At 43.6% G+C, this 25,199-nt stretch overlaps 1 protein-coding gene across 1 annotated transcript in view; it reads left to right on the plus strand.

Moving 5' to 3' along the window:
* Positions 1 to 25,199, plus strand: part of Mdn1 (midasin AAA ATPase 1) — a 128,241-nt gene that overhangs the window by 81,708 nt on the left and 21,334 nt on the right. The window contains exons 54-83 of the mRNA XM_055599247.1: positions 285 to 442; positions 605 to 725; positions 970 to 1,180; positions 1,451 to 1,679; positions 1,933 to 2,053; positions 2,629 to 2,799; positions 4,701 to 4,915; positions 5,266 to 5,653; positions 6,311 to 6,420; positions 7,305 to 8,010; positions 10,625 to 10,786; positions 10,919 to 11,195; positions 11,478 to 11,713; positions 12,121 to 12,216; positions 12,792 to 12,886; positions 13,096 to 13,217; positions 13,660 to 13,806; positions 14,326 to 14,435; positions 14,963 to 15,036; positions 15,433 to 15,631; positions 16,207 to 16,369; positions 17,236 to 17,382; positions 18,158 to 18,284; positions 19,314 to 19,419; positions 20,094 to 20,209; positions 21,140 to 21,622; positions 21,809 to 22,035; positions 22,433 to 22,588; positions 22,742 to 22,920; positions 23,718 to 23,879. Coding sequence (XP_055455222.1) covers positions 285 to 442; positions 605 to 725; positions 970 to 1,180; positions 1,451 to 1,679; positions 1,933 to 2,053; positions 2,629 to 2,799; positions 4,701 to 4,915; positions 5,266 to 5,653; positions 6,311 to 6,420; positions 7,305 to 8,010; positions 10,625 to 10,786; positions 10,919 to 11,195; positions 11,478 to 11,713; positions 12,121 to 12,216; positions 12,792 to 12,886; positions 13,096 to 13,217; positions 13,660 to 13,806; positions 14,326 to 14,435; positions 14,963 to 15,036; positions 15,433 to 15,631; positions 16,207 to 16,369; positions 17,236 to 17,382; positions 18,158 to 18,284; positions 19,314 to 19,419; positions 20,094 to 20,209; positions 21,140 to 21,622; positions 21,809 to 22,035; positions 22,433 to 22,588; positions 22,742 to 22,920; positions 23,718 to 23,879 — 5,814 coding nt within the window. The remainder of the gene's footprint in view (positions 1 to 284; positions 443 to 604; positions 726 to 969; positions 1,181 to 1,450; positions 1,680 to 1,932; positions 2,054 to 2,628; positions 2,800 to 4,700; positions 4,916 to 5,265; positions 5,654 to 6,310; positions 6,421 to 7,304; positions 8,011 to 10,624; positions 10,787 to 10,918; positions 11,196 to 11,477; positions 11,714 to 12,120; positions 12,217 to 12,791; positions 12,887 to 13,095; positions 13,218 to 13,659; positions 13,807 to 14,325; positions 14,436 to 14,962; positions 15,037 to 15,432; positions 15,632 to 16,206; positions 16,370 to 17,235; positions 17,383 to 18,157; positions 18,285 to 19,313; positions 19,420 to 20,093; positions 20,210 to 21,139; positions 21,623 to 21,808; positions 22,036 to 22,432; positions 22,589 to 22,741; positions 22,921 to 23,717; positions 23,880 to 25,199) is intronic.

Here is a 25,199-nt window from a genome sequence, read left to right on the forward strand (position 1 = left end):
AAAATTCTATAGTAAATTAACGTGCCCTTGTGCCTCAACTAAGAAAAAAGACATTTGTTTTGTTTGCCTATAAAACATTTCAGTTTAGCCTTAATATTACTGTTAGACTCTATTGGTTTTCCTTTCAGGTCAAACTGGTAGTGGATTGTCTTTGGTGTTTGAGATAAAGCCTCACTTTGTAGCCCAGGCTGCCCTTGAACTCACAATCCTCCTCCTTTCCCAAATGCTGGGATTTCTGGTGTATGTCTTTTATTGAGCATAGTGATGTTCTATTTTGTTTTCAGATCTTAGATTCTATGCAGTGGCGGGACCGACTTTGGACTGTGGCTGATACAGTGACAGTTGATGCCCCGGGTCTGGCTTTGCTCGCCCTCCACTGGCACTGGGTTTCAAAACATTTGATCCATCAGATCCCCCAACTGCTGTTAAACCAGGAAGACAAGTAAGACTTCTATTTTGAGTAGTAATGTTAAAAGATGAGAGAATTTGAATTGAAACCATTTCCTCTTACATTGGTGTATTTCCTTGGCTTTAGCAAATACATTAAAATGCAAAAATGTAGCAGACTTCTTAGTACCCAACATTTCCCCCCTTTTCTTTGCAGATACTATAAAGAGGTGCAGACTGTCTCCAAGCACATCCACAGTTGCCTGGGCAGCCCAGCTGGCAGCTTTGCTGCTGTAAAGAAGCTGCAGGCATTCCTGGGACGACCGCTTCCTTTTAAGGTACACTTAGACACATGTGATCAGTGAACCCTGGGATTCTCCTGAATGTGGAAGCTCAAGTAGATTTGTTTTGCTCCAAATCTAACCCTTCATTTCATAAGAAAATGCTATCTTGCATTCACTTGAGGCTGGGTAGAGCTTAAAGTCTATCAAAGTAACTGGAGTATTAAAAACTGTGTGTATAGGCTACTGAAAAGAACTGCCTTTCAACTCTTTGAGTCAACTCTCTTGGGTTTTATTTTAGGACAAGCTAGTAGTGGACTGTGTTTTACAGCTGCAAGTTCTTAACAGAGCTCTTGCTATCAGAGAACAGCTTCCTGTCTTTGGGGAGTGTGGATGGCAAGAAGACATTAATCGTCTCCAAGTGGTTGCTTCTGAATGGAATTTCAAGAAAAGTCTGTTACAGGCCTGGGGATTGGTCCTCAGAGCTAACATTCTGGAAGGTGTCAATTTAGGTAACGTTTTCTAGTATTTGATTTCCTGAGTGTCTTCTTCCATGGTGCTCATTTGCCCTAGACTTTAGTCAGTGGGCCGAGCTTCAGAAGTATCAGTAGAGCATTAGATGTGTAAAGTTAGTGTCATTTGACTTGGGGAAATGTGAAACTGCGATTGACAGACAGCTGATGAACTTGGGTTGATAACAGCTACAGCCATGCTGCCAGATGTTAGGAATCGAGACTGTGGACGTATTGCTCTAATGCCTGTCTTTCTGATTGGGATTGAAGATGAACTGAAGAATCTTGTGAACGATCAGTGTTTGGAACTAAAAACCAGAGGACTTTCATGTGGCTTCCTGGAGAAAGCTCATGAAGCTTCTTCTCTAGCCCGGCCAGACTTCAGCGCTTTAGTCCACCTCACCAGACGTGTGCAGCTGTGGCCTGCGACAGAGTACCTGGCTATGCTGTGGCAGTACAGAGTGACAGCCGACTTTGTAACACAGGCTTGTCTGAGAAGGTACATACTTTTCCATTATTCCCTAGAGGAAGACAGATCATCTTGCTGCATTATCTTGTGTGTAACGTGTTGAGGAGTGACTGCTGGGGCACAGGGAAGCCATTGCCATTTTGCTAAGACAAAATTTCCTACAAGTGCTTCAATTGCTTTGGCCTCGTCTCTGAAATCCATGAGCTGTTTCCTAATACGGTAGTTTTCTAGTAGTTGATCGCTCACGCCCGCCCCATCCTCTCCCTGTTTATTTTTGGAGTAGGTCTCGCAGACATCACCAGATGGATGAGGAGATACGTCATCATATCACATTCTGTCTTAAGCACACACCAGTTGCACCTCAGAAGCTTTGGAATCTTTGGTCTTTACTGCATATTCAGAAGGTAAAAACCAAAATCAAGAGGGAGATAAGCCTCCTCCTGTCTGGGTTGATTAGATTTCTATGGCTGATGTTATTGGGCATTGTATTGACCTTCACAGTTCCATGTTGTAAACTTAGATTTTTAACTTCTGCATTTAGCACAGGTGTTTTACAACTTTATCACAGAGTTGATCTGTTTGATATGAAAGTGTTGACTGCTTAAAAATTTCCATTTGGCTAAAAAAAAAAAACAAACAAAAATTTAATGGTTTTTTTGTTTGTTTTCTCCCATGTTGAATGTGAGTTCTGGGAAAATGTGGTTAGTTTCATTAGAACAATCCTAATTTTTTTTTTTTTGTCATGTATAAAATAAGTGTTACAAGTGTGTGAACTATTTTACTTTTTTTATAAGCTTATAAAACATCTTATCTTAGATTATAAAACTACAAACAACCTATGTAATTTCTCCAAGATAGTTGAGGAGCATTGAAATAGGAAGTTTAGGATTAGCACCTTTAAACACATGGGTATTGATGGATGTTGATGGCAGACTTGGTAATTTGACTGATAGAGGCTTATCTAATTCATAATCTCCAGCTGTCTGCTAAAGAGGTTTCTTGTTTGTGGTCTGAGTTATTCATCTCTACATTTGAGTCTTCCTGGAGCAGCACGGTTACCACAAATCCAGAGTACTGGCTGGCATGGAGCCCTCTGCCCAGTACGCAGCAGCAGGAAATGCCCAAGTTCCGTTTGGACTCTACACTCAAGGTTTGTTGGCATAAAAATCATAAAAGTGCCTGTGCTTTCTGTTTGTCTGTTGACTTATATAGGTGATTGTAATCCTTTGTTTTCTGGGGAATATTAAGCATACCGTCCAAATCATGAATGATTTATGTAATTGTGAGCTAAAGTCACAAAAATTTCCTTTAAAAAGTCATTTTATTGTGCTGTTTATGTTCATGCATGCCTGTCTGTAGTCTCAGCACTCAGGAGATCAAAGGAAGTGAGTTACCCATTCAAAGCTAGCCTGTGTAACATATGTCAATAGACGCCAAAGTCTCTAATTTATTCCTAACCATATTCAAACTATAAAAAAGTGTTTATATAATGTATCCTTTCATTTACTTATATGTTTAAGTATTCTTTTCTTTGGCCATAAGTTTGTCATGAAAAGCTTACCCTTTTTATTTCAGCATCATAGAATTTATTTATATACTTTTTTTTTTAATTTTGGGGGGTTTGGAGGCAGGGTCTCACTCTGTAGCCTTGGTTGGCCTACAGACCAACTGCTCTTGAACTCATAGGGATCCAACTACCTCTGCTTCCTATGTGCTGGAATTAAAGAAATATATCGCCTGAGGGTGGTGCTGGGCATGTGCACACAAAGAAGCAAAGCTGGAGTTGCAGCAGTTGAGAGCTGCCAAGTGGGTGCTCGAGCTGAACTCAGCCATTCTGGAAGAGTAGTACATATCAGAAGAGCTGCCTGCTATAAGAATGAATACACATACACCATTAAATTAAGATACACATATGGTGTATTTTTTTTTCTAATAGTTCTTTCCAGATTGTCCAGCTTTTTACTTTTGTAAATATGCAAGGAGTTATTGAAGACAGAAATTCTCAAGTCTTGGGTCACTTGTTTTAGTTTCTTTTCCATTGCATCAGCATGCCACTGGCCTGCCCCTCCTATCTTCCTCACATGTCACCCTGTGACACAACTAACCAAAAGGAACCTTCTTTTAGCTCAGTGTTTCAGATGACAGTCCATCGTGGCAGAGAAGTCAGAAGGACAAGAGTGCATGTGTGCATGGTCATGCTCAGCCTGTCCTCCATTTTACACAGGCAGGGCTCCTTACCCATGATCAAGAGGGTGCATTAGCACAGTCAATGTGATTTCCTGCAGGCATTCCCAGAGACCTTTCTCCTGGGTCATTCTAGACTCACTTGACAGTGACATTTAACAGAACTGATGCTACTCCAACACAGAAAGGCTCAGGACTGAATCTGTGTGAGGACCCATTTCCTATTTGCTTACTATGTAGCTTCACTAGCATTTCTAATTATTAACAATACTTGATTATAACTTGTTTTCTTTGACGCGCATGTATGTTTGTCTGTGTGAGTACATGCACTGTGTGAGGAGGTCAGAGGCTGACTGCTCTCCTGGAACTGGAATTCCCAGCATTTGGGAGCTGCCTGTTATGGGTGCTAGGAACCAAATGTGTTCTTAACTGCTGGACTCTCTCCAGCCCACTCATCAGTATGTCCTGTTTTCTGTGGCAACGAGGTAGTTTTCCTCTCAGTTTATAAATGATGAATCCTGTTCATTTTCACTTGACGTGCCACCTTTACCATCGCCTTATTTATTTATTTGTTTGTTTGTTCACCTTATTTCTATACATGTTCATGGAATAATTTTTTTTAATATTTCAGCATTTTTATTGCAACTGATGCTACTTGATATTTTTTTTATAAAACCCCTCTCAACGTGTCTGTTGATAAACCTTATGGATTACCAAGAATTGTGTGGCATACACTCTTGTTTTCTATCATGTACCTGACCCTTGCTATGGGTGGCTGTCTGTGTGTCTTTCAGTGACAGTCCAAGGAAAACAGCTTGACAGACTTTGTGTCTTCCTCTTCTCTGACTCATGTCTCCTCTTGTTCAGGGACCTGGCAGCCTCTGCAGAGCCGTGTTTTCCAAGTGCTGCTTTGACGTGCTAACAAACAGTACCAGGGCAAGCCACTGGGACGTGAGTGGCCTGCCCCTCCTGTCTTCCTCACATGTCACCCTGGGAGAGTGGGTTGAGAGAGCCCAGCAGCTCCAGGACATCAGCTCATTGCTGTGGACCAACATGTCTGTGCCTTCAGCAGCTGATTTCAGGTAGCTCTCGTCCCAGAAGTTTTCTGCAGTGCTGTTGTCTACTTTCCACCGTGTATAACACGGGCTCATTCAGAATTTCCTTCTGAGGTACCAGTACCTGATTCTGGTTAGGTAAGAATAGTTTTGTGTAGATCTGCTTGCTTGGCAGTCTATAAAAGATGGCTGTGAGTTTGATTTCTGTATTCTAAGAATATTTGAGCCAAAAGGTAATAAATAGAGACTCATGCAAGATTACATGAGGAAGTCACCTCTACATATCAGCAGTCTGGTTATTATTTCCTGAAATGACACTGTGTATTCTAGGAAGTTTGGTCTACTGTGCCTTTATAAGTGCTGTGTCTTGTCCCCAGATGCATGGATTCTCGGCTCCAGGGCCTGGCCCTGTGCCGACACCTGCTCGGCCTCACTGAGCTGCTCCCAGCACCCCAGCAGCAGGAGTATGTGCAGAACTGTGAACGTCTGCTGCTTAGGGACAGCCAGGCTTTCCAGCACGTGGACCAGACTCTCGTGGACATAGGTGGTCAGGAGGCACTTCCCAGCGAACTGCTCTGTCTCTTGCTCACCTCCCTGCACTACTTTATTGGTGAAGGAGAGGGTAAGCAGAGCCTTCCTGAAGCAGCCCGGCGTGGGAGACTCTGGGTGACCCTTGGCTTACTCCAGATTCAGACTTGGCTACCTCAGGCGCGCTTTGACCCTGCAGTGAAGAAGGCGTACAAGCTCAAGTATGCCCAAGAGGAGGTAAGGAGCAGATTTAGAGCTTGAGCTCCCGCCCTGGCTCACGTAGTTTGCTTGTAGTTTTCTCCTTTGTGCCCTATAAGGCTGTTCGGGGGGTGAGACTTCTTATGAGTCTTGTTTTGGAGAGTTTGTTGTAGACAGGGCTTCTCTGTGTGCAGCCCTGGCTATCCTGGACTCACTTTGTAAACCAGGCTGGCCTTGAACTCGCACAGATCCATCTGACTCTGTCTCCCAAATGCTTGGGCTAAGGGGGTATGCCACCACACCCACCCTCTCATGAGTCTTGTAAATACTACATTTTCCTCTATGACTTAGTTATAGAGGACTAAGCCTAGTTGGGAGAAAATAGGCATTGTCAGAGAAATAGTTGAATAGGCCCCAGAGAGTGTGACTACAGTTCAGATAATACAATATTGTCAGCTATTTTAAGCATCCATAGCTGATACAGTAGGGTGAAAGCTTAACTGCTGTTGGTAGCTACCTAAGAATGTAGTGAGGAATGAAGCTTCTTTTGCCTGGCAGTTCTGAGCTGAGTGGTCCTGGTCTTTGGGTCATCAGATTCCATCTTTCATATTGCTCTAACAAAACTCAGAACATTGTCTTCATGTGCATGGTCATAGCTGTGACCACAGAAGACCACTTGTTCCCCTTTTCTACTAGTTGTGCCAGCTTCAGTGTGAGTGGAAGACCCGGAACCTGTCGTCCCACCTACAGACTGGCAGAGACCTGGAAGACGAAGTGATTATCAGCCACTCTCATCCACACGTCAGGTGAGGCAGCAGAGTTTCTATTGGGGGTGGGAAGGTACTGACTCCTTGATTATAGGAAATACAGCATGAGATTGACTGTTGTACTGTCATTATGTTAGTGTGGTACGGTACTTCTCAGAGATACATGGCCAGTTACAGCCCAGACCCTAGTGTGGTCAGAAAAAACAAGATACTGAAGGTTGGACTGCAGAGGTGGCTCAGTGATTTAAAAAAAAAGAAACCTCTGCTCTTGCAGAGGATGTCAGTTGGGTTGGATTTCCATCGCTCGTATTGGGAGGCTCACAGCCACCTCTAACTCTACCTCCAGGATATCTTGATGCTTCTTGCTTCAACAGGTACCCTCATTCAAGCATACGTGCCCGCATACAGACCAGCACATACATACATACACACAAGTAAATGTGCAGTGGTGGCACATGCTTTTAATTCCAGCACTCAGAAGGTAGAGGCTTGCAGGTCTCTGTGTCTGAGGCCAGTTTGGTCTACAGAGTGAGTTCAGGACAGTCAGGCTACACAGAGAAGACCCTGCCTAATGCCATTCAGCCTCGTTGTCCATAATGACAAAGGCGGACTGTTGTGTTAATGTGTGTCAGTGAGATGTGACAAAGGCAGTCTGTTGCGTTAACCTGTGTCAGTGAGCTGTGACAAGGCTTTAGTGGCAGTTACTTAAAGTACTTATCAAGCAAGTATGATACCCCATGAATGCCCTAAAGATGTTAATCCATTTTCATTTCATTACCTCACAAAAGATGTTAATCCATTTTCATTTCATTACCTCACAGTTCTCCTTAGCAGCTAGCTTCTTCACTCTCTTTTCCTTGAGGGCCCAGTCAGGTCCACTGCGTCTCTAACCGTATATGTGTGTTGCATTGATTTGCCTTCAGGTTACTTCCCCAAAGGATCAGTAAGCTGGAGAATTTAGTCCACAGCCTGTCAAAAAAACAGGCCTTCAGACCCCTCCAGCCCAGTTACGAGTCTTTGGTGCAGGAGATCTACCACTACGTCAGTAGTATTGCCAAAGCCACTGCTGTTCAGGACCTGCTCGTGAGACTGCTTCAGGCTCTCAACACAGACGGACCAAAGTCGCCTCAAGTGCTCCAGAACCTTCTAAAGGAGGAAGTCTCTTGGCAGCAGTCTCATCATCAGTTTAGGAAGCGACTGGTAGAAGAATATGCCTTGTATCCAGATATCGTTACCCCACTGCAGGCGTCCATCTTGCAGTTGCAGCATGGCATGAGGCTAGTGACATCTGAAGTCCACGCATCCCTCCATAGCAGTGTGATATGTGCAGAAAATCTGGGGGCACTCTCCATGGCTGTGCTAGCTTTCCCATCTGTGGGTCCCAGCTTCCCTACCTACCATGCTCATGCAGATACTTTGTGTTCAGCGAGCTCACTGGGAGCTGTGCGAGGTCTTGCAAAGCTGATGAACAAGCGCTCAGCAGGAAAGGAAGGAGAAGGCAAGAGCCAGCAACCTTGCCCTACCCGGGAACAGTTACTGATAAATGCTCTCCTCTACCTGCGCTCCCATGTACTGTGCAAAGGGGAGCTAGACCAGAGGGCCCTGCTGCTCTTCAGACATCTGTGCCAAGTAAGCCTGTCCCTAAGAGGCCTGCCTGCCCTCTGCTAAGGGAGCTGCTCTGAAAGAGCTGTTCGCTTGTCTGATGCTTTCTTTTTTCCTTTGACTACAAATTTGGGGTGGGGGGTGGGGATAATGCTTTTTGTTGTTGTTGTTGTTGCTGTTTGGTTAGGTTTTTGAGACAGGGCCTCATGTATCTTTGGCTGCCCTAGCACTCATTATGTAGCCTAGGCTGGCCTCAGACTTGTGACACTTATCTTGGCTTCTGAAATACTGAGAATTCAGGTGTGTGCCAGCATAGCATGCATGTCCAGCTCCCTCAGTCTTTAAGGCCTTCCTTCGTAGTGTATTTTATAAGCATTTTCTCTTTTGAAGTAGTACACCTCAGGTTTCTAGTTTTATACTTTGTAGCAACAGCTTGCTAAAACCTTAACATTCTAGCATAGTGACACAGTACTCAGCCACAAAAAGAATATCATGGTCAGGATCAATTCTGGGCTGTCCGTGGAGCCTGATACTTTCCCTTAGATTGCTAGAGCTGTAAGATACACAGCAAGGCACCGGTGAGTCTGTCTGCTTAATTTTTAAACTTCGCAGGACTTGGGGATCATTCCTGCTCATTGTGTTATCTATTATTCTGTTGCTAATTTTCTGCCATATGTGCATACTATTAAGTTACTTAATATATTTAATATTTTGTTTACTCTTTTGGAGGAGAAAACAGTATATCTCATAGTAAATAGTCTTACATCTTTGGGGAACCTAGAGACTTATAAGACAAAAATTAAACCTGTGCTGGAGGTACAGCTCCTTGGACAGACTGCTGGCCCAGCACACCTTAGTTTGATTCTTTAGCACCTCCTAATTCAGGATGCTTACTTATAGGCCTGTCTTCCCAGCAGGAAGATCAAGAATTATCCTGACCCCTCAGCCAGTTCCTGGCTTACCTGGCTACATAACACCTGTGTCAAGCCCATTAACTCTTTACTCTACCTTTAAAAATTAAATATGGCGCTGGAGACATGGCTTAGCTGTTCTTCAGAAGACCTTGGTTTGGTTCCCAGGAGTCACATGGTCTCTAACAACTGCCTGTAACTCTCGTTCCAGGGGATCTAGTCCCCTCCTCTGGCCTCCTAAGGGCACAAGGCATGGACATGGTACACATACATGAATACAGGCAAAGCACTCAAACACGTAAAAATGAATCTTTTAAAAATATAAAAATATTTAGTAGGGCTCATGCCTTTAACCCCAGCACTGAGAGAGGCAGAGGCAGACAGACCTCTCTCAGTTCGAGGCCAGCCTGGTCTACAAAGTTAAGCTCAGAATAACCAAGGCTACACAGAGAAATCCTGTCTTGAAAACCTAGAAAAAAAGATAGGTAGGTAGGTATGTAGAAGATGGATGGATGGATGGATGGATGGATGGATGGGTGGATGGATGGGTGGGTGGGTGGATGGATGGACGGACGGATGGATATTTAAGCCTACTTCTTAGGTGTTTAATTTAAATATCTTTATTTAATGATAAGTGCTACTTCCTCGACCCTTAAAAAATATTTGGTGGTGCTGGCCAGTGGTGTCGCACACCTTTGATCCCAGCACTTGGGAGGCAGAGACAGGTGTGTCTTTTGAGTTCAAGACCAGCCTGGTCTACAGAGTGAGTTCCAGTTATACAGAGAAACCCTGTTTCAAAACAACCAAACCAAAGTGTTACGGTGGCAAGACTTGGGCACACACTTGTTAATTCCAGTATTTAGAAAGTACTGACAGGAGAATCAGTAAGGAGGAATTCAAGTGTAACTCAGCTACATTAGGAATTTAAAGATAGCCTGATATAAATGAAACTATTTTTAAAAAAAAGGGGGGGGGTTAGAAAGATGGCCCAGATGCTAAGAGCACTGGCTGCTCTTCTAAAGGCTGTGGGTTTGATTGCTTGCAGCACCCATGTGATGGTTCACAACTCCAGTTCCAAGGGATTCTTCTCTCTCTTCTGGGCCTTGTTGGAAACCAGTGGCACCCGGTGTACAGGCATACATGCAGGCAGGCAAAACACCCATACATGTTTAATTAAATTTTAATTTTAAAAGACTTACATAAAAAACAAAACCAAACAAAAAGGAAAAAAAAAAAAAAACCTTTGATAGTGTCTTGGTTTCCTTCATTTACTATATTTTTGTTTCACTGTTAAGCTTCCCTGTGAAATTGTAGCTGGTCTGGAACTCACTATTTAGATTATTCTAGTCTCTGCCTATTGTCATTTATACTTTTTGCCAGTTTAAGGACTAAAATCTGAGGTAGTAGGGCATTCAGGAAATGTCTAGATAGTCCAATGTTGAACTGTAGGCTAGCTTGCCAAAGTGCCTGCTAAGTGCACTCTTTGTCAGCTCCCTTGAACAACAAGCTGTGCTGTAGTAGACTTAGAGGCCTTTGAAACTAAACAATATAGAAAGAAGCCAGGAAAGTGCTAAAGACCCACGGCTTGAGAGAAAGCTAATTTGCTGTGTTCCATGGGATTTCTTAGCTGTTGACTTTTGTTTGAGGGCCCATGCAACTTCTCTATTTGTGAGATGCTAGATTGATTGATGAATCCTGCTTATGTTCTTCTGCCTGTCTTAACTTTTCAGGAGATCATCAGTGAGTGGGATGAGCAGGAACGCATAGCCCAAGAGAAGGCAGAGCAAAAGAGTAGCCTGTACAGATACCAGAGCAGCAGCTGCAGGACCACCCTGAGTGAGGAGGAGGAAGAAGAACTGGAGCTCAGGACATTGTTCCCACTGCACGAAAAGGTAGCAAGATAAGCAACTGCGTTAACACTTTGAGTGTTTCAGTCATAATGTCACTGCTGTCTTGGTGGTTCACACTCTTCGTCTTCATGTTCTACTGATTATAACCAGATGCCTTATTTTATTGCTGTTTAGGACTTTGCAGATATTTTGATAGAACCAACACTAGAGGAGAAAAAAGGAACTTTGGATGGGCAAAAGGAAGAGGAGGCAACCACAGACCCAGCTCTGCTGTCCCAGAGTTCAATGCAGGCAGTGATGTTGATACACCAGCAGCTGTGCCTCAGCTTTGCGCGCTCCCTTTGGTACCAGCAGACAGTGCCGCCACATGAAGCCAAGCACTACCTCAGCCTGTTTATGTCTTGCTATCAGACTGGAGCGTCTCTGCTCACACACTTCTACCCTCTGATGGGTATGGAAGTTCTTGTAAACACTCAGGGGAGATCAAAATGAGTATATGTATTATATAATTAATATGATATGTTATATGATATATATTTTAGCTATCTGAGAACTCAGCGGTTCTATGAGAATCACAGAATACGGGTGATATCAGTTGGCTGTGTGAAGTTTCCAACATGGTCTCATCAATTACTCATCTACTGGAAAGAGGCTTTGGTTTCAGTTAGTTCATTGTTTCTGACATCTCTAAGTCACTGAGTTTACTGATTTTCTGATCGTATTGCCCTCACAGGAGTTGAGCTAAATGACCAGCTCTTGGGAAGTCAGCTTCTGGCCTGCACTCTCTCCTATAACACTGTCTGTGGAGAGGCCACCTCAGACCTGGTGATGAAGCCTGAAGGGCCCTATGATTTCTACCAGCACCCCAATGTGGCAGAAGCACGACAGTGCCAGCCTGTGCTTCAAGGCTTTGCAGAAGCTGTCAATCAGTTGCTGCAGGACTGGCCAGAGCACCCTGTTCTTCAGCAGGTAGTGTAACCAGCTAGGAAGGAGGGAATTGCAAATTTGTCAAGAGGATATGACCTCAAACTACCTCTAGGGATGCTGATTTGTACATTTATACATAGAAACAAAGGTTCACCTTTAATCCAGTGAGGTTCTCATTGTATAATTGTAGGACGAACATGGCCAGTTTTAGCAAATTATAACTCTTAATATAGAGAATAATAAAATTGTCAGAATCAGTCTTATTTTCAGAGTAAGGCAACTTATAAAAGATTTCCTTTTATAAATTTCACGGCCCTGAAAGTTTTCTTCCATCGTTTTCTGTGGGTGTTTGTGAGGCATAGCATAAAACTTCTGTTAGGACTCTTCATTGTCAGTTACTGATGATTCTCCTGAGATATCCAAATATCTCTCTCTCTTTTTTTTTTAAGCTGCTGGTTGTAATGGACAGAATTCGTGGTTTCCCACTTTCCAGTCCTATCTCAAAGCTCCTGAATGGCTTAGAGATCCTTCTGGCAAAAGCACAAGTAAGATAATTTCTTCTTTTCCTTCTTTAGTTTTGTTATTTGGACAAGATTTCTCTTTTGAGACCCATGTTAGAAAGGTACAGTTTGGTTTAGAGAAAGATGATTCTTGCTTGGTCTTTCTGAGTTGGAGTGAGGTTGGTGCTAGTGAGGGGGTGTGTTGGTGATGGAGCAGCAGCTGTTTGGAGGGTGGGGCTGCCAGCCAGGAGTCCTGGAGCTCACTATGCTGGAACAGACTGGCTGGCCTTCAGTCATTCTCTGTCCCCACACACCTCCAATTGTCTGCTGTGTCTTCCCACTTGACAGGAAGTAGTCAGATGAATTTGTTCAAGGATAAAGAGTCACAAACTCTGTTTTTTGTTGTGTGTGTGTGTGTGTGTGTGTGTGTGTGTGTGTGTGTGTGTGTTTGCCTGCTTTCCTGCCTCTAAGTTTGACTCTGCTGGTGGTGTATCACATGACCAGTTGCTGTGACTGGCAGAGTTGTTATGGGTCTCCTAAAGGAAGCTCAAGATGTTTCTGAGTGGGGGGAAGTGACTAGGGGCTCAGGTGATTGCAACGGAAAGTCTTTGTTTCTTTAGGATTGGGAGGCGAATGCAAGCCGAGCATTGTCTCTCCGGAAACATCTTGATCTGGTCAGTCAGATGATCTTTCGGTGGCGTAAGCTGGAGCTGAAGTGAGTGACCTGTCCTTCCTGCTTATGTGTGTAACACTGCAGCTACTGCATGTGCTTTAATACAGAATTTAAAGCAAACACTAAACAGTCTACACAGTCTGGTATTAGTTAAATGGGCTAGACATCTAATTGTGAATCTGTGGTTTCAAATGCATTTACCTGAATGTCTCCACTGCCTTTTTTTTTTTTAACCCCCTTGGAATGGTCAGCTGCTGGTCAGTGAGTTTGGATAATACCATGAGACGCCATACCGAGAAATCTACGAAGCACTGGTTCTCCATCTACCAGATGCTGGAGAAGCACATGCAGGAGCGCACAGAGGAGCAGGAAGGTGAGGCTGGTGGCCTGCATGTCCAGAGAACCAGGCATGCCGTCAAGTTAGGCCGTTCTGAATGTCCAGGGACTGACTTCAGGGACATTATCTTGGTATAAGTAGTAAGAAAAGGCAGTAAATCTCCTACAGGTTGAAATGAAATAGGGCAGCTTTGACAGCCTGCATTTTTGAGGGGTGCTAAGCTCAGACAGGTTTTTAACATGCTTGAATTAACGTTGCTTCATGCTAATGTTTTATAACTTGCTGTGAGTGCATTTAATAGATAACTTCCATAGAGGATTTATGTCTAAGTCAATCATTGTAAACAATCATTGCTTCAGTCTGATGTGGTACCTACCCGACAGCCCTTCCTCCTTGGATGCATGGAATACTGTGTGCATTTTAGGGATGGGAGGGATGGTTGAAGGTACATTGTGCTTTGCTCTTTGAATCTCTAAAGATGACAAGCAGATGACCCTGCTGTTGCTGGTCAGCACGTTACAAGCATTTATTGAAGGATCGTCGTTGGGAGAGTTCCATGTACGACTCCAGATGTTAATAGTTTTCCATTGTCATGTCTTACTGATGCCACAAGTTGAAGGAAAAGGTGAGGATTTTTTCTCCTCGTTTACCATGCATTGTTTGTTTATTTTTGAGAAATGGTCTCACCGTGAAACTGTGCCTAGCTAGCTGCATGATGAGCCCCGTGTAAAAACTGCGATGTCAGTTACTCTTGCCAGCAGGTTTGAAATTAAGTCATCACTATAAATTGAGTACAGATTGTATGTGAACAAGCAGGTGAGGTGAACATTAATATGTCATTTTTAATATAAGCATAATGTCTTAATTTTATGAATTTTAAACAAAGAATTTGAAGAATTGGTTTAAGGAGATTCTCAGTAAATCATCTGTAAGAAAAGGCAGTAAATCTCCTACAGGTTGAAATGAAATAGGGCAGCTTTGACAACCTGCATTTTTGAGGGGTGCTAAGCTCAGACAGGTTTTTAAGGAACCTAACTGTGGAATGTGCTATAATTTTATGGTTTGGGTAGTGAGGACGGCTTAGGATAGCACAAGAGCTCATACAGTGAGTGTAACCTGTTTCTTTCCTTTTTATTTCTTCCAGATTCACTTTGCAGTGTTCTATGGAATTTGTACCATTTTTACAAGCAGTTTCTTGACCCCATCCAAGCTAAAATTGCAGAACTTCGTTCCCCCATAGAAAAAGAACTTAAAGTAAGATCAATAGCTGTCACAATAACCCTTGAAAGAATAAACTTAGCCTATCCTTTTTTAGTTCTGTTCTTTGATCCTTATACTAGAGACGTAGGAGACAAGGGGAGGAGGCTGTGAAAGTTTCCTGGAGTGCCACTGCAGGACCGTCTGTGTGTGCTCTGTTGGTCTTCCCCATGTTCTTTGTCAAGTGTGCCATGGTGTGCCTTAGGGCAAGCAGAGTCCTCTATATTTAATACTGCACTGACAAGCAGGGTTGAAGAATCAGTGCTGATATGAGGACCATGGCTAACTTGTTGGTTTTTAAGCTAGAATACCTATCAAATGAGTTATTAATGGTAATATCACCCTTTTTGATTGATTTGAGGCAAACACATGGTTTCCCTTTTAGTCTTCTACATATTCCCTGATACATAGTCCTGTGTTAGTGAAGGGGTGGCCTTGGACCTTTGACAAGTAGATAATACAAGGGGAAAAGGGGAAATAATAAAATTTATAAAGCCGTTTCCTGAACTTCCTTTGTCTTTTAGGAATTTGTGAAGATATCAAAGTGGAATGATGTCAGCTTCTGGTCCATTAAACAATCTGTGGAAAAAACACATAGGTAAACTTTCTTTTAAAGCTGGAAGTAGCGTTTAAAAACTGCTTTTGTATGGTAGTTTGTGTTGTTTCCGTGGCTGGACCCAGGCTACTCTTAAGCTACCCAGACAAAATCTGCTTAAGAAAAATGTATGTCTTGGGCAGAGCAGACTGTGCCCAGGGGTCGAGTACTCTAACACCCACCAGCTTTCATTTGTTTTTTCTTGTGGAAAAGGTTGAATGATGGTGTTTAGCATATTTATTCTCTGAAAAATGCAAAATGATTATGAATACCTGAGATCAGCATAGCTATAAAAGATAAAGGTGTGTGGGTGTGTGCATGAGCTCTTTATGGTATTTGCTTTCAGATTTCTGTAAAATGTGTGTTTTTAACCTTACATCTGTTGTTACATGAGATTAGGACCCTCTTTAAATTCATGAAGAAATTTGAAGCTGTGCTGAATGAACCCTGTCAGTCATGTCTGGTAGAGAGCAACAAGGAAGAACAGCCTGACTGTTTGCCAAAGCCAACAGAGGAAGCTGCAGTTGAGAATTCACCCATTCAGGGTCTGAACAAGGCACTGCGGGAGACCCTGTTAGCACAGCCAGCAGCATGGCAGGTACTAGATTGTGGATGATGCATGTGTAAGCCCAGGCCAGTTAAACAGGAACGTTCAGGCTAAGGGATGTACTGGGAACGAGACAGCTTTGGGGTAACATTTGATTGTTTGACTTGCGATGCTACAGAATCAGGTGGAAACCAAGATCCTGGGCCACCAGGTGGCTCAGCAAGTAAACTGATTGTTACTTGTAAAGTAAACCCTGATGAGCCGAGCTTATTCTCTGGAAACCACATAAAGGGTAGAAGGAGAGAATCAGCTGCGGTCTTACTGTTCATCCTATCTTGATAGGTAAAAGACTCATGATTTCCTGGGTCAGTCACATACAAAGAAGTAATTCAGCTGTCTCCACCTCCCAATGGCTGGCATTTAACCCTTTAAGGCATGCGCCACCACTGCCTGTAATTCAGATTTCTAAATGCCTATATATATTCACTTATTTCTACTCTTGAGATGATGGTTTTATATTTGCGAGGGAGGAGGATCGGGGGAGAGGTTGATTTAAAGTTAGTGTTTGTCAAGTTATAACTGTTACTCTGGTTCTTGGCAATGGAACTAACCTGTACTGTCTTAAGGCTTCAGTTACAGAACAGTGCCAGGATGCTGGTGCTTTGTCTGTTGAGGGAGAACTTCTTCGTCGCCTGCCAAGACTTTCAAAACGAATGAGAAAAATGTGCCTGGTGTTTATGAAGGAGAGTCCCCTACCTCACCTAGTGGAAAGCCTCGACCAGTTCACTGGTGAGTGTCAACAGCTAGGACAAAAGTCTTGCTTGTCCCCCGTGGCCCATGATGGCTGGGAATGTGAGGCCTATGTCATTTTTGACATTTTGTACAGTATTTAAACAAGTGTGCTAAAAAAAACAAAGTCCAAAGGCCTGTTAGTAACGCAGTGTCATAAATTCATCCTCTGTCCTCACATATAAACTAAGAATAGTAGGTTGCCTTTGATCTTGGTTTCTTTGTTGTGTCTTTCTGTGTTGTCCAGGTTTGTCTGAAACTCCAGGATTTTAGTGACTGTGCCTCAGCATCCACATGGCAGGTCCATGGTCTCTAACACCTTTCTCTGGCCTGTAGGCACTAGACACAAATGGCTCACAGACGTGTAAAGGCAAACACTTAACACATAAAATTAAAACAAATCTTATAAAAACAAAAGTTAGCTAAGTAGAAGACAGGTGTGACGAGGCACATTGAGGATTCAGAACTAAATAGATCAAGGTCATCTATAATGGTAAAGCCCTGACTCACCAGTAGAAAAGGGTCAGGGGGTGTAAACTGGAACTACAGATAAGTGCTTCTAGAGTTGTAGAGATTAAAAGAGAAGGAACACTATAATTATCAGAAATACTCCTCAGGTAATTAAAATTCATGGCATAAAAATTGTACAGTTGGTACTCAATAAATAGGTTTGTTTTTGTTTTGGGGGGTGTGTGTGTGGTTTGATTTACTTCCAAGAGATTACTTTCCCATTTCCACGCATTTCACAAGTGTAGCTCAAGCACAGGTCATTGAACACGTGCCAACTGTGGGAGACCGCCGAGAGTGCAAGGGAAAGGTGAGTATGGAGAGGTGTGAGGCCTTGTGGTTTTATGCTTTTCCTGCAGGTGATGTGATTTCCTCTGTAACTGAGCTGCAGAGCTTAAAGGTGGAGCCCTCTGCTGAGAAAGCCAAGCAGCAGTCAGAAGCCAAGCACATCCTCATGCAGAAGCACCGAGCCTTATCAGACCTCTTTAAATACCTTGCAAGAATTGGTACGGGTCGCTCCTGAAACACTAGAACACATAATCACCAACTTTTGTTCTTGTTTAAAGTTACATATGTGTGCACATGATGTGTAAGGGTGCTCACGGAGGCCAGGAAAGAATTCTCTTCCCCTGGAGTTGGAGGTACAGGCAGTTGTGAACGACCCAGTAGATGTTAGGAACCGAAACAGGGGCATCAGGAAGAGCAGCCAGTGCTCTTAACCACTATGCCTTATCTTTAGCCCCGGATATAAATTCATGGAACATGAGTTACTTGTGGGAAATTCCTGAAACTATAAAACAAAGTACTAGGCAAAGTTATGAATTGGCATTCTAAGTGTTCTAGGCACCCATAGGAAAATCCTTCGATGAACTGCTGTTTGTACAATGAACAATGAAACCCCAAACATTTTCAGGATTTGTGATTTTTCTGAATTGATAATTTTGGCTTTCAGTAGTATCTTCAGTAGTAACTCTCCTATCATAGAACAGTGTTTGTCAGCATCAGAGTCACTTGGGGAATCATGTTAAAATTTAGGAACTGATCCTGTTTTAGTTGGTTCATTTCTTCATTGCTGCATAGTTCAAGCTGGCCTCACACTCATGATCCTTCTGCCTTGACCTCCCACATGTTGAGATTATAGGCATGAATTATCATTCCTGGCTACCCAAGCCTATATTTCTGACAAGCTTCTGGTCACAAACTTTAACTAGAGGGGGTGTTAGGACCATAGTGTTTTCTCACTGAGTTACTTTGCTTTAATGTGTGCTGTTGACTTCCTAGGTCTGTCGTATCGAAAAGGTCTTGCCTGGACCCGTTCAAAAAGTCCTCAAGAGTTGCTTCACCTTCACCCACTAGATCTCCGGAGTGCATTGTCCATAGTCGTCAGCACTCGGGAGGCCGATTCTAGGTTGGTTTGTTTTAAATTATACATTGAAGGAGTCACTGAACTTCCAGGAGAGTTAGAGATTACAAAAAGATCTAATGCCTGATACATTAAGCTTTCTACTGCCTTTCCTTCTGGTGCTTGTTGCCTGCTCTGTTGGTCTGTGGTGCTGAGCATGTACTTCCCGCTGACCTATAACTGCCCTCCTTTCTTCTTGCTCTGAGGTCTGCTTACTTGAACTCACAGCTGGATCTCTCTCTGTCTCTCTCTCTCTTGCTTTTTTAATTCAGTGTTTCTCTGTACCTCTGGCTGTTGTGCAGACTGAGTTCAGACTTTAATCCCAAGTGGCGGGATTAAAGGCATGTGCCACTACTGGAATTCACTTTATGGCTTGCTTTTTTTTTTTTTTTTTTCTTTCCTAGCTCTTGTGTGTGTGAATTTCTAAAGTACTCAGTTTGAGAACTGATTGCCTCTAACCCAGAGCTGCCTGTGCTGTTTTCTGCCTAGAGGTTCTATGATTTAGTTGTGTTGTGATGCTCAGTTTCTTTGGGGCTTAAATTTGAGTCAGAACAACATTGTGAATGGGGAAGTTGTACAGCAGCTTTCTAGAGGTACAGTTTTCCAGCATAATCTGTCAGATGGACTTGCGCTCTCACTTTGTCTCTGTGTGGCTGTGATTGAGTTGCACCTCTCCTTTTGACAGAACATGTGTTTCCCAGTTGACTTCCATCCTCTTAGCACCTGTGTGACCACATGTTAAGCTGTTTCTGCCTTGTCTGTCCCTAGTTCTTTGTTATCTGATTAGCCCTGTTTACATCAGGGTGTATAAGCCATACCTTCCACCTCCAAATTAGTTTATAAAGGTTTCACCAGAGAAAATACCACCGCTGCTTCTTATTTGCTGGTAATGCTTCCATGCTAAGTATTTTTCTCATAAACACATCAATTTCAACTTGTTCTGGGTTATACCTAAATATTCTTAAAAGTCTTAGGATCTTCAATGGGTAGTTGTTACGGTTTTTAATATAGTATGTTGCCTGATTTCTTTCCTAGGCTCCTCACAGAAATTTCATCTTTGTGGGATGGGTGCCAGAAGTATTTTTATCGCTCCCTTGCACGGCACACCAGGCTTACTGCAGCCCTAGCAACTCCTGTCAAGGTAGTCTGACGTGGGCTGGGGAAAGCATCTGTTCTGTTCATCCATGCCACCATCTGACCTTACCAGGCATTGACCACCTTGTTAAATTTAAGTCAGTGTAATATAGTGTGACTCCTAGAAACTCTTAGAGTTTCCATTCCATTTGCTGAGAGGACCACTTTACTCCTGGGAGTTGAGGACAGAGCACACCTGTTTAGTTACACCTTGTTCTTCCTCCTGGGTGTCAGTGTTCTCTAGAAGCTAGTCTGAAAGCCAGTGCTAAAATACATAAATGCACTGCTACTCAAACCCACTGCACATGCATGCTTTAACCTGTGTTTCGAGAAGTAGCTTTTGGGGCTGGTGAGAGATATAGCTCAGACGTTAAGAGCACTTGCTGATTTGCAAAGGACCCAGGTTCAGTTCCCAGCTCCCATTACTCATTATTCATTACCTCATTACTATTGGTAACTTCAGTTCTAGGGTATCAGATGTCCTCTTTTGACCTTCCATGTCACCAGACATGTATATGGTGCATATACATACATGTAGGCAAAACACTTAAACACATATAATACAATTTTTTTTTTTTTTTTAGGGAAAAAACATTTTCTGGTGTAGCCTCTGGTGCATGTGTGGGAGGGCAGGTGTTGTCAGCAATGCCTTCAGCATGCTTTTTCTCTTCCTCCTGCCAGGAGATTGGCATGGGTAATGTTGACCGATGTAAAGGGTTCTCAGCACACTTGATGAAGCTGCTCATCCGACAGCGTCGCTCCCTGACCACCCTGACTGAGCAATGGATCATCCTCAGGTATGTTTCTGGCAAGGATGCTTGCAGCAAATTAGGAAGGTCTGTGCAGACCAGCTCAGAGTTGCTTCACATGCTGAGAGGAATACACTCCGCTCCCTGAAGAGGGAGATAGAGGTTCCCTTGGCCATGCTGCTTCCTTTTGATGCCAGGCCATGGCACTACATGATCTGGTGAAAATCACTCTACGGGCTGAGTTTGGGACTGAGCCAAAAATAGTAAAAGTGTGAACTAGCTCTTTTTTTACTGTAATAGGCTAGTAATCAGGGTTGTATTCTTGATGGTGAGGCTTTTCCTGGTATTTGGGACTGGGGCTAAGTCTGCTTCTGTCAGGCTTATAGCCATTCCCAGGGCAGTAGAAACAGGTAATTATGAGATGAGGACAGTTAGGAAGGCTGTAAGCATCTGTTGTGGATTCTTGGCTGAGATTCTTGGCTTGCAGTCAGTTTGCCTTCTAATTTTTGCTCAACTCATTGGGGCTTATTTAGCAAAATACAGTGTATTTGAAAGGTAACAAGAGTTGAAGTCACTGCAGGGCTATGACTGTTAGCTGGCTGGCGGTCAGCTATAAGGTTCAGCTGATAACGGCATGAGTTTCGATACCTTTCCTGAAAGACTTGAGTGTGTGTAATTTGACATGGCATTTTAATATAGACTTGTTGACTGTTTTCTTAGCCTGTGGGAAGAGCATACATAGCTAGGCGACCTCGGTGTGTGGACATATTTGCGTGCATGTATGCTATGAATGTGTATGTGTGTGAACCTGGCCCCCTGCTAGTAAGCCCTCTCCCATAGAGCTACATTCCCAGCCCTTCTTAATTTCATGAAAAACCATACTTGCTCAGAAGCATACAGACAAATTTTATTCATTTCAAACAACCTAGCGGCATGGATGACGAGGCCATTGTCTTTTCTTCATGTTTTTCTGCACAGGAACCTCCTCAGCTGTGTACAAGAGATTCAAAACAGGCTGACTGTCCCCCTTGTCTATCCTGTGGCTTTCCCACCTCAGGACAGCGTGCAGCAGTGGACAGAGCGACTGCAGCAACTGGCCATGCAGAGCCAGATCCTGCTGGAGCAGTTCTCCTGGCTCTTGCAGTGCTGTCCCAGCGAAGGGCCACCTGTGGGCCACAGTGATGCGCCAGGACAAGAGCAGCCTTCTGCATCTCACCTGGAAAAAATGGACACCAAAGGACCAATATCTAGGGTGATGCCAGACTTACTTCCCTCCGATCTGAGGTACCCATCCCCAGTACCTACAAGTCAGCTGCCATCTGGTTGCCGGATGCGGAGACAAGATCAGCTTTGGCAACAGTCGACTGCAGGGTTGACAGAGATGCTGAAAACCGTTAAGACTATGAAAACTGGTGTTGATAAAATTAGACAGCAGTCTTGTGAAACCCTGTTTCATACATGGTAAGTCTTGGACTAAAGTCATGAAAAGAATTGTGCTTGCATCCTGTCATTCAGCAAATGTACATGGTACTTTGTGACATATGTCTAACTGTAAACTCTGAGATGCAGCGTGTTTGCTGGGGTTGAGGGAGAGGGGAGTAAGTGTTGGTTATAACTGCTTTCAACATTGTGATATTTCTGTTGCAGGGAAGATTTTGAAGTTTGCTCTTCTGGGCTGAATTGCCTGTCCCAAGTGTCAGCTCATTTGCAAGGCCTCGCGTCCTTGTTCATTCTTCCAGGGACGCAGGTTGAGCAAACAGATTCACGAATGGCACTAGTTGAAAGCCTGAAATACCTAAGAGGAGAAATCAGTAAAGCTGTAGATGACTTCACTGCCTGGAAAGCACGTCTCTTCAGTTCACACAAGCAAGAAGGTGAGGGCACAGAGGTGAGGTGAGGGGAAGTGGAGCTCACAGTTGATCTGAGAAGAGCACAGGTTCACTCCTCTGTTATAGTTTCCCTTAGGCTGAAATGCCTGAGGCCAGTATGCGACATAAACTAGGGGTCTGTACACACTACCATAGCTATTGTTGCTTTCATTTTTGAACATTTTTTTTGTAACAGTGATATGAAATGATAAGCTCATAGGCTTATACAGGCAGGGAATCTGCCTTTTTTGTCCTTGGATCCAGCACAGCGTGACACTGTGCCTAGCAAATAATAGAGTACTTACAGCCGTTTGAAAAGTAACAAATGAGTATTTACTTGAGATTCAAGAGACACCACAGTGAGTGATTGGTGGGCTCTGCTACGTACCATGTTGCTTACTAGGAAACCAGATGTTGGAGGAAAGCTTTGTTGAAGACTTTTCAGAGCAAGTAGAAACTGCCATCCGGGCCATCCTCTGCACCATCCAGAACTTGGCGGAAAGAAACAATACGAAAGCAGAAGACAGTGCTCCTGAAAAGAGACCACAAGAAGAGGATGGTATGTCTGAATGTTGTGCAAAAAATTAACTTTAGAGTTGTTCCGACTTTTATAATTAATAGTTGGCTTCTTTGGCTAACTAAAGACACATTAGACGTAGTAGGCTGTGAGAGTAGAGAGAGGAAGAGGTTGTTTTTGCTGCTTTGATTTTAGGAATGAAAGAAGAGGCAGGCTTTGAGAGACTGCAACCAGGACATCTGACAAAACTCTTGGAGGACGACTTCTGGGCCAGCGTGAGCACCTTACATGTCCAGAAAATAATCTCTTCTGTGTCTGAGTTGCTGGAGAGGGTGAAGTCCTGCAGTGAAGACGGCAACACAACCAAGCACAAGGTAACCAGCTGTTGTTGGCGGAGAGAGTGCTCCTCAGAGTGGGTGGGGAGAGACAGTGGCCTTCCCCTTGCTCCATGCTGTGTGGGGGTCCTTAGCAGACAGTGCCCACCTGCCTCGCTGAGGATTTGCTCATTGAGAAGCTCTCTGGTGAGTGCAGAAGTGCTGGTCACCAAGGGTACCTACTGTGTCACATGCTCCTGGGTGGGAACAGCAGTCACAGTGATCAGCCCAGAGAAGCTGCTCATTTCGGGGGACATTGTCGTTATGTTCATTGCATGTACTGCCGGCTTTGGTGTATCAATAGAGTTTATCTAGAAATACCTCTTTAGAAGAGATAGCTAAGCGGTTGAGAGTGTATAGCTCTTTAAAAGGACATGAGTTTGATTCCCAGCACTCATGTTACAAGGTAGTAATGATAATGCTGTGTGCTGGTTACCATGGCTCAGATTTGTAATCCTAGCACTGGGAAGGCTGAAGCAAGAGAATCGCCATGAATCTGAGGCGGCTACAGAGTAAGGTCCTGTCTCAATCATAATAGTAGCAATAGTAATAATGCTGCTGCTGCTGCTGCTGTTATCTAACTAATGATTAGCTGAGAATGTACAGTCCCTGTTTATGAATGTATACAAGGAAATGTGTCTAAGGAGCTAGGAGATGAGGTGAGAATACACACTGCCCACCATGACTGACTTTCAGCATGTTCTAAGCTTGTACCATGCCACTGTCTAGTTCTAGAGCGCTCGTCACTGCAAAGGGAGTGCCTCTTAAGCAATGCAGTTGGCCTTTGTTTGTCTCAGGTCTTCAGCCAGTCCTGTTGCATGCTAGTGCGCCTGTTACCCATGCTCTGCGGCTTCTCGGACCTTATCCTCTTCTTCCTGACCGTATCTCTGGCAACTCACCGGAGCACAGCGAAGCTGCTCTCTGTACTTGCCCACACCTTCACAGAGCTCGCCTGCAAGGTAAGGACTGTCACTGTGGAGTGCCTTGGAAACACACAGGCGCTTCTCTTTGCAAGGCCTGCTGGGCTTTTATGGTGGACTGTCAGAATAGCATGAGTTGGTTTGTCTCCTTGTAGGTTTAGGGCTTTGTCTGGAACCTGACTGCTAAGCAGGTTTCCAGTAAGGTCTTAAAGCTCATAAGTCCCTGTCTTGACCAAAGGGGCTATCTAAAGACTTCTCTTAAAGCATGCTTTTCTTCCTGTCAATTTGAAGTCTTAAGTCATCCCTTGAACTAGACTTAAAAGATAGATCCTTAAGGCTGTTATAAGTTTGATTATGATTAAATGATAAAAGGACTCTTGGTGCTAAAGAACAGAAAGTTGTTCTTTCATTAAGATACATGCAGTACAGCCAGTCCTGTTGCATGCTAGTGCGCCTGTTACCCATGCTCTGCGGCTTCTCGGACCTTATCCTCAGCTGCGGTGGCACACACCTGTAATCTCAACACTCGAAAAGGCTGATGGATCTCTGGGAGTTTGAGGCCAGCCTGGTCTACAGGGTGAGTCCAGGACAGCCAAGAATACCCTGTCTCAAAACACAAAAAAAATGAAAAAAAGAAAAAAAAAGATATATACACTACTGTGAAAAGTAGCAAAATGGTAGAGATTGTAGACATGCCCTTGATTCAGAGACTGTAAAATCAAGCAGATGTGGTATGATGAAGAAAGTATAATTCTTGGCCTCAAGTCAGACACTTTCCCAAGTAGCTCAGACTACAAAGACTAGAATTTTTATGAGCAGCACCGTCAAATGACTTTAAATGTTTTTTCTTTTTTTTCTTCCTTAGTATTCTGAGATTTTTTATTTTCAGTTAAGTAAAATATAAATGTGGTAGGGATTACAAACAGAATAGGGGTCTGGACTGGTAAGCGTGTAATACTTCTTAGTCTCTGAAACCTGAGGTTAAAAAATGGGACTCAGTCATGAGGGCTCATATCCAGAAGCCAAGTATGTGTATCTGTTGAGTGATGGCTTGGTCTTGAAGTTTGCCACTCTGTCTTCTTTCTTGGTATTTCTTGAAGAAAACTATGCAAAGAAGGATACTGTGCAGTGTAGAGGACGACTTGATGTCCATCCCAGGCCTTGGCCTCAGCTCCTCAGCAGCATGGCAGCCTAGTGGCTGTCCGTCCTAGAGCTACTGCGGTGGCATGCTCTGCCAAGGGGTCTGAATCTCCTTCCTGTGCAGACTCGTTCATCTGCCTATATCTGAACACACCTTTTCAATACTGCACCTCAGAGGTGGGTGAAATAGGTCAGCTGCTGAGGGCACTTGCCACCAAG

This window comes from Psammomys obesus, unplaced genomic scaffold, assembly GCF_907164565.1.
Source record: "Psammomys obesus unplaced genomic scaffold, mPsaObe1.curated_primary_1811, whole genome shotgun sequence".
In the NCBI taxonomy this organism is placed as follows: domain Eukaryota; kingdom Metazoa; phylum Chordata; class Mammalia; order Rodentia; family Muridae; genus Psammomys; species Psammomys obesus.